The sequence below is a fragment of the Leptonychotes weddellii genome, chromosome 1 (assembly GCF_054177405.1).
Source record: "Leptonychotes weddellii isolate Sample4059 chromosome 1, ASM5417740v2, whole genome shotgun sequence".
NCBI lineage: Eukaryota > Metazoa > Chordata > Mammalia > Carnivora > Phocidae > Leptonychotes > Leptonychotes weddellii.
Genome location: NC_138369.1, coordinates 115,684,095 through 115,697,600, shown reverse-complemented (window position 1 = coordinate 115,697,600; position 13,506 = coordinate 115,684,095). Strand labels below are relative to the sequence as shown.

Genomic DNA, 13,506 nt, shown 5'->3' with positions numbered 1-13,506 from the left:
AGTTGTTTATCTCTCATTTTCTCAGCTTCTTTATTCTCCATCATTTGGTCTTCTATATCGCTAATTCTTTCTTCTGCCTCATTTACCCTGGCAGGTAGAGCCTCCATTTTTGATTGCACCTCATTAATAGCCTTTTTGATTTTGACTTGGTTAGATTTTAGTTCTTAGATTTCTCCAGAAAGGGATTCTCTAGTATCTTCTATGTTTTTTTTCAAGCCCAGCTAGTATCTTTATAATCGTCATTTTGAACTCTGGTTCCGACATCTTACTAATGTCTGTATTGATTAGGTCCCTGGCAGTGGGTACTGTCTCTTGTTTTTTTTTTTTTTTGAGGTGAGTTTTTCCGTTTTGTCATTTTGTCCAGAGAAGAATAGATGAATGAGAGAACAAAATGCTAAAAGGGTAACAATGACCCCAGAAAAATATACAGTAAGCAAATCAGAAGAGATCTGAAACTGGGGGGAAAAGAAAGGGAAAAAAAATTTTTTTTTGATCAGGCTGGTGAATAGAACAGTCACACACTAGATTTTGGGTGTATTTTGGTCTGTTAGGAGAAACTGCCTCCCAAAATTTTAAAGAAATAAAAACTTATATATATACAAAAATAAGGGTAAATACGATAAAGGGATGGAATATGACTGTAAAGATGAAAATTTAAAAGTATTTTAAAAAAGGAATTGATAAGTTTGTGGAAAAAGAAAGAAGAAAAATTTAAAAAAAGAAAAAAAAAGGAGAGAATGTGATCACATGGGAGACTAGAACAAAGCCATATACTAGATTTAGGGTATGTTTTGGTATGTTAGAAGAAACTGTATCTCAAAATTTTAAAGAAAGAAAAACATATATATACACAAAAAATAAGGTTAAATACAATGAATGGATAGAATTTGTAAAGTGAAAATTAAAAAAGATTTTAAAAAAGCAATTGATAAAATATGTTGGTTGAAAAAGGAAAGAAGAAAAATTAAAAAAATAGAAAAAGAAAAAATAAAGAAAATTAAAAAATTAACTTGGAAAGACTAAAGATAATGGGGAAAAAAAGCCACGAATTCTATGTGCTGTATTCCCCTAGTGCTGGAGTTTTCCTGTTCTCATTGATCAGTATACTTGGTCTTGGCTGGATGTTCTTGCTGATCTTCTGGGGGAGGGGCCTGTTGCCATGGTTTTCAAATGTCTTTGCCCGAGGTGGAATTGCCCCGCCCTTGCCAGGGGCCAGGCTAAGTAATCTTCTTGGTTTGCTCTTGGGAGCTTTTGTTCCCTGAAAGCTTTCCGTACAGCTTTGGAGGATGAGAATGAAAATGGTGGCCTCCCTGTCTCTGGTCCTGAAGTTGTGGAGAACTCGGGGCCCCACTCCTCAGTGCGCCCCCAGAGAAAAGCAGCCAATCACTCCCGTCTCCCTGGTCTCCGGCCGCACTCCATGCTCACCTGGCCTGTGACTGAGAGTTTCCATCTCTGGCACACGACCCCATTAGAGACTCCAAACCCAGCAGATCCCTGCGGTGTGCTCCCTCGCCGCTCCTCCCAGGGGAGGAAGGGGAGTCTCCCCAAATCTGCCGCTTGTTGGGTCCCTGCTGGAGGAGCAGTTCCCCAACTGTGCTGCGGATCATGGTTTATGGCAACCCCGAGCTGAGAGCCCATACCTCGGCTCTGTCTCTGCAGCCGGCTTCCCCGCTCCGGTACCTGGGAGCTCTGCCGCACTCAGGCATCCCCGGTCTTTCTGTGACCCTGAGGGTCCTGAGACCACACTGTCCCAGCGAGGGTCCACGCCCCGCTTAGCCACTGGAGTGACGTCCCTCAGCAGAGCCAACTTCTAAAAGTTCTGATTTTGTGTCCGCTGCTCTATCACTTGCCAGTAGTGGCTGACGGAGGCTCCCTCCCTGGGCTGTCTATCTTCCCAAATATCGCCTTGGATTCACTTCTCCGCATGTCCTACCTTTCAGAAAGTGGTCGCTTTTCTGTTCATAGAATTGTTGCTCTTCTTTTCTTAGATCTCCTGTTGAGTTTGTAGGTGTTCAGAATGGTTTGATCCCTATCCAGCTGAATTCCTGGGTACTCCTCTGCCATCTTGCTCTTCCCTCTCAGTATTGCTACTTTAAAATTTCTGAGCCCTAGTTAACTGAGCCTTAGTTAACTCATCTATTAAATGAAAGAAAATATTTGATATTATTTTACGGCATTTGGGAGAATTAGAAGCAATGTGTATCTTAACACAGTGCTTTTAGTAGGTATTCAATAAATGATTTTGTTTTAATTACATAGAATATGAGGAGAATATTAATGCTACAGAATGATAGGAGGGTGACATTTGTATGTAAGCATGTTTCTTGACCCTGGTGTGAATTGTGTCTGTTTTGCTGTGTGGAAATGGTTCTAGTGTTCTGCCTTTTAACTACTCTGGGGCTCTGTCCGTTATACAGTTGACTAGTACTTTTGCCTATCCCAACTCTGGTTTTAACAGAGAGATAAATAAATTAAAAGAAATGCAAGTGAAGTTTCAAAGATATTAAAGCTAGTTAACCTTCTAATGAAGGTCTGCTCTTCTCAATAGTACCATGAGATTGTCAAGTCATTCTGCATTACCTCTCCTATGCCATTCCATTTCCTATTTTGCATAATAGAAACTAATTCCTTCTGGTTGAAAATCACCTTAAGTTAAAATTTTTTCATTCTAAAAGTTAATTTTATGAAATCACATCTTTATACAAAAAAAAAAATTCCTCTTCTTACTGTCTTGCTGTAATCTTAGGTCTTGATACCTAAGAAAAATACAGGCAATGAGAGAGGCATAGGAGGGAGGCAGAGAGAAAGAGAGAATAAAAGACAGAGGGAGAGAGGAACAGAACTAGGTCTTGAAACTAGAAAGTTTTTGCTTTAGGTACCCAGAGGGGACTACAAGCACAAACCTTGTTCCGAGGTCTGGGTGAGTGGAGAGATGTAGATTGTTATAAAGCTAGGAAACTGATATCTGGGTATGTGTGACACATTTATGCATCTGATGGACTTAGATCTTTTCTAGCATTTTTCTCTCTAGCAATATGTGATTATACATGCAATTAAATAATAGTAAGAATTCATGACCCTTCTATGTGTCAAACACTGTTGAACATACTCTTTGACAGTAATATCTTTGACAGTAACAGCAGCTCAGAGAGGTGGGTACTGTCATCTCCATTTTAGAAATGAGGAAACTAAGGAAGCGTAGGTTGCCCACCAGGGTCAGATGGCTAATGTATAATTATGGCCATCTGATTCTAGACCTTGTACCATGAACGAAAACCCTATGCTTTTTTAGACCGTGAAGGTTTTTGCCTTCTGTGACGTGGATTGAATCAAGTAATAAACTTAAAAAGGTGAGCTGTGTACTGAACCAATGCTTGGCTTCCTCCTCATATTTCTCCCCATAAATGACAATCCCCCAATAATTCAGGTCAAACTGTACATAATATTTACCGGAATTACTGAACCTAAACCAAATCCAAAAAATCAGTAAGTGATAAAAATGAAAATGTTTCTATGTGAATATCCCCATGTACTATATTAGAAACATTAGAGCACGAAGAATGAGATTTAAAAATCGAATTATTATAAATATTCAATGGAGCATATAATTTAATGTAAGATATGTTTAATACTATGTATTTAATGTTATTTTAAAATATGTATTTCACCTCTTTTCCCTTTTTATAGAATGATCTTTATTTTATCAAGAAGTCAAACAGTAAAAATTGTGATGAAAAACAGTTCCTCATGACCAAAATAAATGAACTAAACCTTTTCAGTGACAGATCAGAGAAAGAACTTAATAAAACCAAAGCTTTGAAACAGGTGCAGTAAAATCATATGTGTATGAAATATTAAAAACCACATTTTAATGCTAACTATAGAAAATTTAAAAAATATACCAATTTATAAAGATGAAAATAAATCACTGTATACAAGATAAGGTGTTAAAGTTATATTATTTCCTTGTAGTCTTTTGAAGAAAATTGGCTTTATATATATTATTTTTTAAAAAATTTAAATATATTCTCTATTTCCATGTATGTTTGCAAGCATTAAATATTGAACATTAAATATTCTTTAAAAATTATTTTTAAAGGCTTTCTACAATTTATTGCATGCAAGTTAATAATTTATTTAACCATCTCCTGTTTTTCGTGTTTCTTTTGTGTTTATTTCCAATGTTTGGTTATTCTAAATAGTACTATCAGGGGCGTCTGGCTGGCTCAATCAGTGGAGCATGCGACTTTTGTTCTCAAGGTCATGAGTTTGAGCCCCACCTTGGGTGTGGAGCCCACTTAAAAAAAAAAATAGTACTACCATATACCATGCATATATATCACTGTATAGTTATTTAATGAGTTAGGAAAAATTTATAATTGCATAATTATGGTCCAAAAAGAATGAATATTTTCAGTATCTTGAAACTATTTTCTTTTTTTTTAAATATTTTATTTTATTTTAGAGAGAGAGAGCATGCATCAACAGGGGGAGTGGCAGAGGGAGAGAGGGAGACTCTGAAGCAGACTCCATGCTGAGTGGGGAGCTCCACAAAGGACTTGCTCTCATGACCCTGAAATCATGACCTGAGCTGAAACCAAGAGTCGGGCGCTCAACTGAGCCACCCAGGTGCCCCCAAACTATTTTTAAGCCAAATTGTCTTCTTCTAGAGGGTTCATTTAATACTCCCACCAGCAGTGTGTAAGCATTCTATTTTACACACCACCAGTAAGGCTGGATATTATAACTTACAAAATTGTGAATTTGATGGGCAAACATTGTATTTCATTGTTTTAGTCTATATTTTTTAAGTTGGTGACACGTGAAAACATTTCATGTTTCAACATAAAATTTAAAATATTTATGTTTAAATAAAAATGTTTAAGGGTGCCTGGGTGGCTCAGTGGGTTAAGTGTCTGACTTTTGCTTTCTGCGCAGGTCATGATCTCAGGGTTGTGGATTGAGCCCCGTGTGGGCTCCGCACTGTGCATAGAGCCTGCTTGGGTTTCTCTCCCTCTCCCTCTGTGGTCCCCTCCCCCCGCCACTTGTGCATGCTCTCTCCCTCTCGAAAAAATGTTTAAAACATTTTTTTCTAGTATGTTATATTCCATAATCTTTCTTTTTTGGATTTCTAGATTTTTATCTTAGCTCATATTTCCATTAGAAGGTTTGTATTTTTGAATTGCTTTGCAAAAGACCTTCATATGTAAAACTATTAACTCTGTCATAAATATTGTCAATATTTTTTCCATTTATCTTTAAATTTTTATTCAGTTTTTTGACATTAAAAACTTTTTTTAACATCAAATATTTGTTTTTCCCTGCATAATTTTTATACTTAGAAACTTCTTTGTCATACTAAAAATCAAACAAATGTTTACTATTTCAGTAACTGCATTGGTTTTCTCTCTTACATTAAATTTTTCATTAATCTGGAATTTATTTTTGGTACATTTGAGATGTAGGGATCTAATCTTCTCTCCACCTGAAAAGCTATGTTTTGAAATAATAAAGCCTTATGTTCTGGAGTGTTTGTTTCTGGGCTTTCTATTCTGAAAACTGATCTATTTGTGTACTCTTGTGTCAGTACTCTATCCATGACTGAATTGTTTAGAATAAAAATTTATTTACATGTTGTTTTGTGAGATTTAGTTTAGAATATAAAAATTTTCATCCACAGGACTATATAGGACTATATTCCTGGATTATAAGTTTCAATTTTGGGAATAACTTCTTCCTTTTTTTTTTTATTAGTAAAACTTAAATTTCAAATTGAATTATAATAAGACTTGAAATAAATCCTTTTCTTAAAAAGTGAAGAGAAACCAAGAGTCATCACTCAGAGCAATCTAAATTTAATCCTAGTTACCTTGGTCAGTGCTCAAATTAGAAAAAGTTATATTTTCAAGTTTGACTTCTGTGGCAATAAAAGAAAATATTATGGATTGGGTATAATAGTAATTATTTCAGTATCTGACAATTTTGTTATGTTGACAGGATTTGATGATAGAAGACAATCTTTTAAAACTGGAAGTTAAACGTACTAGAGAAATGCTTCACAGTAAGGCAGAAGAAGTACTTTCTCTGGAAAAAAGAAAACAGCAATTACACACAGCTATGGAAGAACGAATTGAAGAAATTAAAGTTCACAAAACAATGCTTGCTTCACAAATAAGATATGTTGAGCAAGAACGGCAGAACATAAGGTAATAATTCGAGTTTTAAAATACTGCTAAAATTTTTTAAAAATGTAAGCGTCGGGGCGCCTGGGTGGCTCAGTTGGTTAAGCGACTGCCTTTGGCTCAGGTCATGATCCTGGAGTCCCAGGATCGAGTCCCGCATCGGGCTTCCTGCTCAGCAGGGAGTCTGCTTCTCCCTCTGACCCTCCTCCCTCTCATATGCTCTCTCTCTCTCATTCTCGTTCTCTCAAATAAAGAAAAAAAAATGTAAGCGTCGTATCAGAAGAACTGACTGGATGATCATCTTTTTCTTACTTATTTGAAAAGGCTTTTAATATATTGGACATATCTTAGTCATAAACCTATGGTTTTTCCTCCTTCTTTCCTTTGGCTAACTCCTAATTCTTTAGATTATCCCTTTTGCAATGAGATCACTAATTCCCTTGGAACTGATTTTCGAGTATTTTTTTTTTTTTAAAGATTTTATTTATTTATTTGACAGAGAGAGACACAGTGAGAGAGGGGACACAAGCAGTGGGGAGTGGAGAGGGAGAAGCAGGCTTCCTGCTGAGGAGGGAGCCCGATGTGAGACTCGATCCCAGCACCCTGGGACCATGACCTGAGCCAAAGGCAGACGCTTAATGACTGAGCCACCCAGGCGCCCTCGAGTATGTTTTGTGGGGAGAGTTCAATAACATGCTTCGCCATGGCTGCATTTATTTATTTATTTATTAAAAGATTTTATTTATTTATTTGACAGAGAGAGAGAGACAGCGAGAGAGGGAACACAAGCGGGGGGAGTGGGAGAGGGAGAAGCAGGCTTCCCACTGAGCAGGGAGCCTGATGTGGAGCTCGATCCCAGGACCCTGAGATCATGACCTGAGCCAAAATCAAGAGTTAGATGCTCAACGGACTGAGCCACATAGGTGCCCCTACCTGCTACTTTTAAAAATCTTTCTGTCAATGTTATTTCCTTTAAATCATTTCATTTTTGGTTTGTTACTAGCATTGTAGAAATACGGTTGATTTCTATATATTAAGAATCCATTAACTTTGCTTAAACTTTTATTAATTCTGACAGTTGATCTGTAGATTCTAATTTCTAGGTATTTCATTTACATCAATTGCAAATAACAGTTTTGTGTCTCCCTTTTCAGTCTTTATAACCTTCCATTTCCTCCTTCTCCCAGCCCTTGGTAACTACCATTCTTTCTGTCTGTATGAATTTGACTGCTATAGATACTTCATGTAAGCGGAATCATGCAGTATTTGTCTTTTGTGACTGGCTTATTCCACTTACCATAATGTCCTCAGGTTCATCTATGTAGCATGTGATGCAATTTCCTTTTAAGGCTGAATAATATTCCATTACATGTATATACCACATTTAATGTATCCATTCATCTGTCCATGGATGTTTGGGTTGCTTTACCTCTTGGCTATTATGAATAAAATGCTGCTATGAACATTGGGGTGCAGAGATTTCTTCAAGTACCTGCTTTTGATTTTTTTGGCTATCTAACTGGAAGTGGGATTGCTGTATCATATGGTAGTTCTATTTGTAATTTTTTGATGAACTGCAATACTGTTTTCCATAGTGGTTGCATCATTTTACAGTTCCACCAATAGTGCACAAGGGTTCCAATTTCTCCATATTATTGCCAGTACTTTTTTTAAAAAAGATTTTATTCATACGATACAGATAGATACAGTGAGAAAGGGCCAGTACTTTTTTTTAAAAAGATTTTATTTATTTATTTGATAGAGTGAGCACAAGCAGCGGGGAGCAGAGTGAGAGGGAGAGGCAGACTCCCCACTGAGCAGGCAGCCCGATGCGGGGCTCGATCCCAGGACCCTGAGATCAACACCCGAGCTGAAGGCAGGTGCTTGACTGAGTGAGCCACCCAGGCGCCCCTGCCAGTACTTTTTTTTAAAGATTTATTTATTTTTTTTATTTTAGAGAGAGATCAAGAGAGTGCACTAGTGTGGGGAGGGGCAGAGGAAGAGGTAGAGAATCTCAGGCAGACTCCCCACTGAGAGCCCCCAGGACCCTGAGATCATGATCTGAGCTGAAATCAAGAACCAGCAGCTTAACTGACTAAGCGACCGAGGCACCCTGCCAATATTTTCTTTCTTTCTTTCTTTCTTTCTTTCTTTCTTTCTTTCTTTCTTTCTTTCTTTCTTTCTTTCTTTCTCTTTCTTTCTTTCTTTCTTTTCTTTCTTTCTTTCTTTCTTTCTCTTTCTTTCTTTCTTTCTTTTCTTTCTTTCTTTCTTTCTTTCTTTTTTAGTAACTACCCTAAGGCTGTGAGGTAATATGGTATTGTGGTTTTAATTTGCATTAAACTACCTTTAAATGATGTTTGGATAGTGAATAGCCTCAGAAGCCAGAGGTGGTATCCTCTTGCTGGAGTAAAGATTGGATGTATTTGCTTAGTTCCCATTATAAGATATTTGGATTACCTAAGCTTGAGGTTCCTTAGCTGTGATGTAAACCTGCGGTGTATGTAATATCCACTTGAGCTCCTCCTCACTTGCATGGGACTTTGAGAGCTCTGCAAGCAGGAGACTCATGCTACTTGGTGTACCATGAATGACAAAATCCTTTTTCTCTGACCTAGGAATCTTGTGTCTTCTGCCAACTTCCATGAAACTATGGCAGCCTAACTTCTTAGCTTTCAAATAGGGTGAAACCCGAGATGCTTCCCACTAATTAGAAAATTGAAAAGTGAGAATATATTTAACCTGTTTGAATTTAGTATTAATAAAAATGTCATATAAGAACACTGTAGTCCTTTAAAAATGTATGTCATTTGTTTTTCAGTGTTTTTCTTTTTCTTTCCATATTAGTGCTGAGTTTCATGAGAGGCTAAGTAAAATTGATAAGCTGAAGAATAGATATGAAATTCTTACTGTTGTAATGCTGCCTCCTGAAGGAGAAGAGGAGAAAACACAGGCCTATTATGTGATAAAGGTAATCTTAATTGATTCATAGTTGTGATAACGTGAAGTATCTTTGCTCTTTGTTAACAACGAAATGGCATTTTTTTTTTTGCCACGCAACTTTAAATTTCATAGCGCTCTTGTACCTACTGCACTTGATCAGGGCCATGAAACACTAGTTGTTAGATGGAGGTACTGCAGCTATTATTATTTTTTAAAGATTTATTTATTTGAGAGAGTGTGGGCGTGTGCAACACTGCCCGAGTGGGGTAAGGGACAGAGGGAGAGGGAGAGAACCTCAGGCAGACTGTTTTGAGTACGGAGCTGACGCTGGGCTCTGAGGTCATGACGGGAGGTGAAACCAAGAGTCAGAGGCTTAACCGACTGAACCACCCAGGCCTCCCCTGAAGCTATACACCTCAAGTGCATGAGGTCAAAGAAAGGTCTGGACTGTTCTTTGATACCTTTTTTTTTTTGCTATCATTTGTGTCATGTCATTTTCCCTCATTTATTCTAGATTCATAATCTGTTTTACCCTAAGACCTGCTGTCACTTTGCATGTCTTTAGTATTCATGTGATAACCTGTTCAACACCTCAGTCTCAAGGCCTTACTTCACTATAGCCATCCACTTATGTGGCTACACCCTAGATCATCACCTGGAGCTACACCACCTTTGAAATCTTAATTCTCTAATTTACCAGTGCAGCTCTGGTATGGTGGCTATCCAGAGAGGAAGAGGCCTATTCCTTTGCCTTCATATTAGATGGGAGAGAGACAGATCGGGTGAATCTGCTCTGTTCTAATGTTTGAGATTTGTCTGCCATTTCATGGTTATCTTTACCGAGTAACCCATAAGGGGAAATGGAGAAGTGATCAGGAACTAGATGCATTTCCCTTTCTGAGTACTGCCATACTCATTTTTGCCATGTAGAAACTGAACAGGTGTGATTTCCTTTACACAGAGGTCTGGGAACTTACTCAAGACACTACAAAGGAGTGGAAATTTTAACTTTAACTCATTTTTCCTCTATCATACACTGAAGGAAGTGGGAAGATCTAATACACACCTTTAGAGGATGACCCTGTGGACAGATGTTCCCTTTCCTTTGACTTATACTTAATCTTGCAAGTTTCCTTCTGTAGCCCTTCTTTGAGCGTGCCCCTAACACATACACTGACTGCCACTTCGCCTCAGGAAATTCCACCTAACCTACATGAGAAATGAATCCCAGCTCTCAAACTGTTCTTGTAACTTCATCAGTCTGTGGTACCTCAGGCTTTGACCTGATACTAACAAGACTTTCCTCCTCTCAGGCTTTAAAGGTTCCTGAGGGGTGAAGGGTAGGCTCTAGGCTGTTCAGTGTTGGAAGAAGGTAGATGTTACAATTCCAGTTAAATTTTTCTTTCAACAAGGTATGTGATGTTACCTAAAAGCTCTGATGTTAGAGTGCCTTTGTCCATATCTTGGTTCTATCACTGACCACGTAGGTGACCCTGAATAAGTTATTTAATCATTTTGGGGGCTTAGTTTCCTCACTTGCAAAATGAGGATATTATTACTTTGTTGTGAGAAGTAAATGAAGAAATATATGTGGCAGCAACCTTTTCTGCCTGCGAGTCCTTCTTGTCCCAGTGCTTTGATAAGATCACCTTTTTTGGCACCGAACACATCTCAAGAATTTTCTTGGCTGTCGGCTCCGAACCCCACCACGACAAACAACACCAAAAGCAGGAGGGAAACCTTGGAGGTATTTCATGCACAGGGTTTGTAAAGAAGGAGATAACTGTCGTTACTCGCATGACCTCTCTGACAGTCCTTATGGTGTAGTGTGCAAGTATTTTCAGCGATGATACTGTATTTACGGAGACCGCTGCAGATATGAACATAGTAAGCCTTTGAAACAGGACGAAGTGCCTGCTGCAGATCTAACTGCAAAATCATCCCTTGCTGCTTCCTCAAGTCTCCCATCAGGCGTTGGACCAGTTGTTGAAATGAATACGGGTGAAGCCGAGTCAAGAAACTCAAACTTTGCAACGGTAGGAGCAGGTTCAGAAGACGGGTGAATGCCATTGAGTTTGTTCCTGGGCAGCCCTACTGTGGCCGTACTGCCCCTTCCTGCACTAAAGCATCCCCGCAGGGCTCAGTGACCAAGGAAGAATTGGAGAAAGAGCAAACGGCAGCAGAAACCAAGCGGCAGCTTTGCCCCTATTCTATGGTCGGAGAGTGCCGGTATGGGGAGAACTGTGTGTATCTCCACGGAGACTCCTGTGACATATGTGGGCTGCAGGTCCTCCATCCGATGGATGCTGCCCAGAGATCTTGCATTGAGGCCCATGAGAAGGACATGGAGCTCTCATTTGCTGTCCAGCACAGAAAGGATGTGGTGTGTGGCATCTGCATGGAGGTGGTCTATGAAAAAGCCAACCCCAGTGAGCGCCACTTTGGGATTCTCTCCAACTGCAACCACACTTCCTGTCTCAAGTGTATTCGCAAGTGGAGGAGTGCTAAGCAATTTGAGAGCCAGATCATAAAGTCCTGCCCAGAATGCTGGATCACATCTAACTTTGTTGTTCCAAGTGAGTACTGGGTAGAGGAGAAAGAAGAGAAGCAGAAACTCATTCAGGATTACAAGGAAGCAATGAGCAACAAGGCGTGCAGGTATTTTGATGAAGGACATGGGAGCTGCCCATTTGGAGGGAACTGTTTTTACAAGCATGCGTACCCTGATGGCCGTAGAGAGGAGCCACAGAGACAGAAAGTGGGAACATCAAGCAGATACCGGGCCCAACGAAGGAACCACTTCTGGGAGCTCATTGAGGAAAGAGAGAACGGCAACCCCTTTGACAACGAAGAAGAGGAGGTTGTCACCTTTGAGCTGGGCGAGATGTTGCTTATGCTTTTGGCTGCAGGTGGAGACGACGACCTGACAGACTCTGAAGACGAGTGGGACTTGTTTCATGATGAGCTGGAAGATTTTTATGGCTTGCATCTATAGCAGCTTGGCGTGGCGGGTGAACTGGTCTGAGCCTCAGGCAGTAGCTGTCCCCTGTGGTGCTGTGGTAGTGCCCGAGCTTCTCTCCTAAGCAGGCCTGTCAACTCCAGGTGCTGTCGTGATCCTTCTTACCCAGGGCCTGTCTCAATCCCTCACCTTTCCCCAAGGAGTGTGTTTTTTTCTCTGTTTAAAAAAAAAGTTACAAAAATAAATCTTAAAGCTAGTTTTTTTGTAACATGAATTTAACTGTCAGTTAGCGTAGGTCTGTTGCATCATCTGTTTTCCACCAGATTGACACCATTCTAGGGTAGCGTTGATGGACTCTCCACACGTACTCGGAGGACCCCAGGTTCAAGAACAGCATTGGCCCTGCTTTGGGGTACAAGAATAGAGGTGATGGGTGACGGATCTGCACTGTGGCACGTAGCCTGCCACAGACTTACGAGGTGGATACCCGAGGTTTCTGGTGAAATCTGCACATCTCTGTTTTTAAATCTGTTCCCTACCCCATAACCCCCACTGTGCACCTGTTCTGTGGTTTTGGTCTCTTGTTGAATTGTGCACAAGTCATACTACTGGGTAACCAGAACCAGGTGTGAATGTGTTGAGATTTTTACTGTGTTTAGCACGATAGGAAAGTTGAGAAGGAACACGTACAACAGATGCAGTGGCCTAAGTGAACAGCCGAGCTGGAAGCGGACTCCCGAAGGCTGATGGACTTGGTGTGTGTGAGTGTGTGTGAGAAGCTCCTCGTCCCTGCATAGATGTTGTGTTCTTAGCCTTAGTGGAAAAACTTTGGTTTAGTGGTTTCAGCCTCATATGGCACATAGATTGTAAAGGACAAAGCAGGATATTGGTAGCTGTTGGTAGAGCGGTGCTAGCTCTGTCTGTATAAATAGAGAAATGGGCTTAGCCACAGAGAGGTCACCTGTCTGCCGGTCCCATTCATTAACACAAACCAGGGCTCAGATGCACAGTTGTATTTAATGTTTTAGGGTCTCCCAGCCTCTCCAGCCCAGGCACTTGTGGACAAATGTTTGTCCTCGTTTGAGGTTTTGTTGTCAGGTTTTTGTGTTTGTTTTTGTGGGTATTTGCCTCATACCATCCCTGAGCTTTGCAGGTAGACAGATGTGATTCAGAACTTAGTTCAAGGTGTTTCTTGTACTGGGGTCATTGGTTGGCAGGAGTAAGTCATGCTTTTACACTAAAAGGGGGGCGGGGGTGGTAATCCACGAGACGAGCTAAAGTTAAGTTGTTAGAAGAAGATTGGAAACTTTAGCTTTGAGTTTTGTTGCTCTAGTTCCTAAAGTAACTTGGAGATGCTCCTCATTTGTCCATCTACTGCTTTGATTCATTCCTTGGACCCCACCCATTCTTTCACTCTAAGAAAAA

General features: G+C 39.9%; 1 protein-coding gene and 1 pseudogene across 1 annotated transcript in view; both read left to right on the top strand.

The window, feature by feature from the left end:
* The window catches only part of CCDC39 (coiled-coil domain 39 molecular ruler complex subunit), a 40,764-nt gene that overhangs the window by 19,210 nt on the left and 8,048 nt on the right, over window positions 1-13,506 (top strand). Inside the window, exons 10-12 of the mRNA XM_081813283.1 lie at window positions 3,688-3,825; window positions 5,998-6,206; window positions 9,027-9,150. Coding sequence (XP_081669409.1) covers window positions 3,688-3,825; window positions 5,998-6,206; window positions 9,027-9,150 — 471 coding nt within the window. The remainder of the gene's footprint in view (window positions 1-3,687; window positions 3,826-5,997; window positions 6,207-9,026; window positions 9,151-13,506) is intronic.
* On the top strand, window positions 10,874-13,066 carry LOC102730219 (E3 ubiquitin-protein ligase makorin-1 pseudogene; annotated as a pseudogene).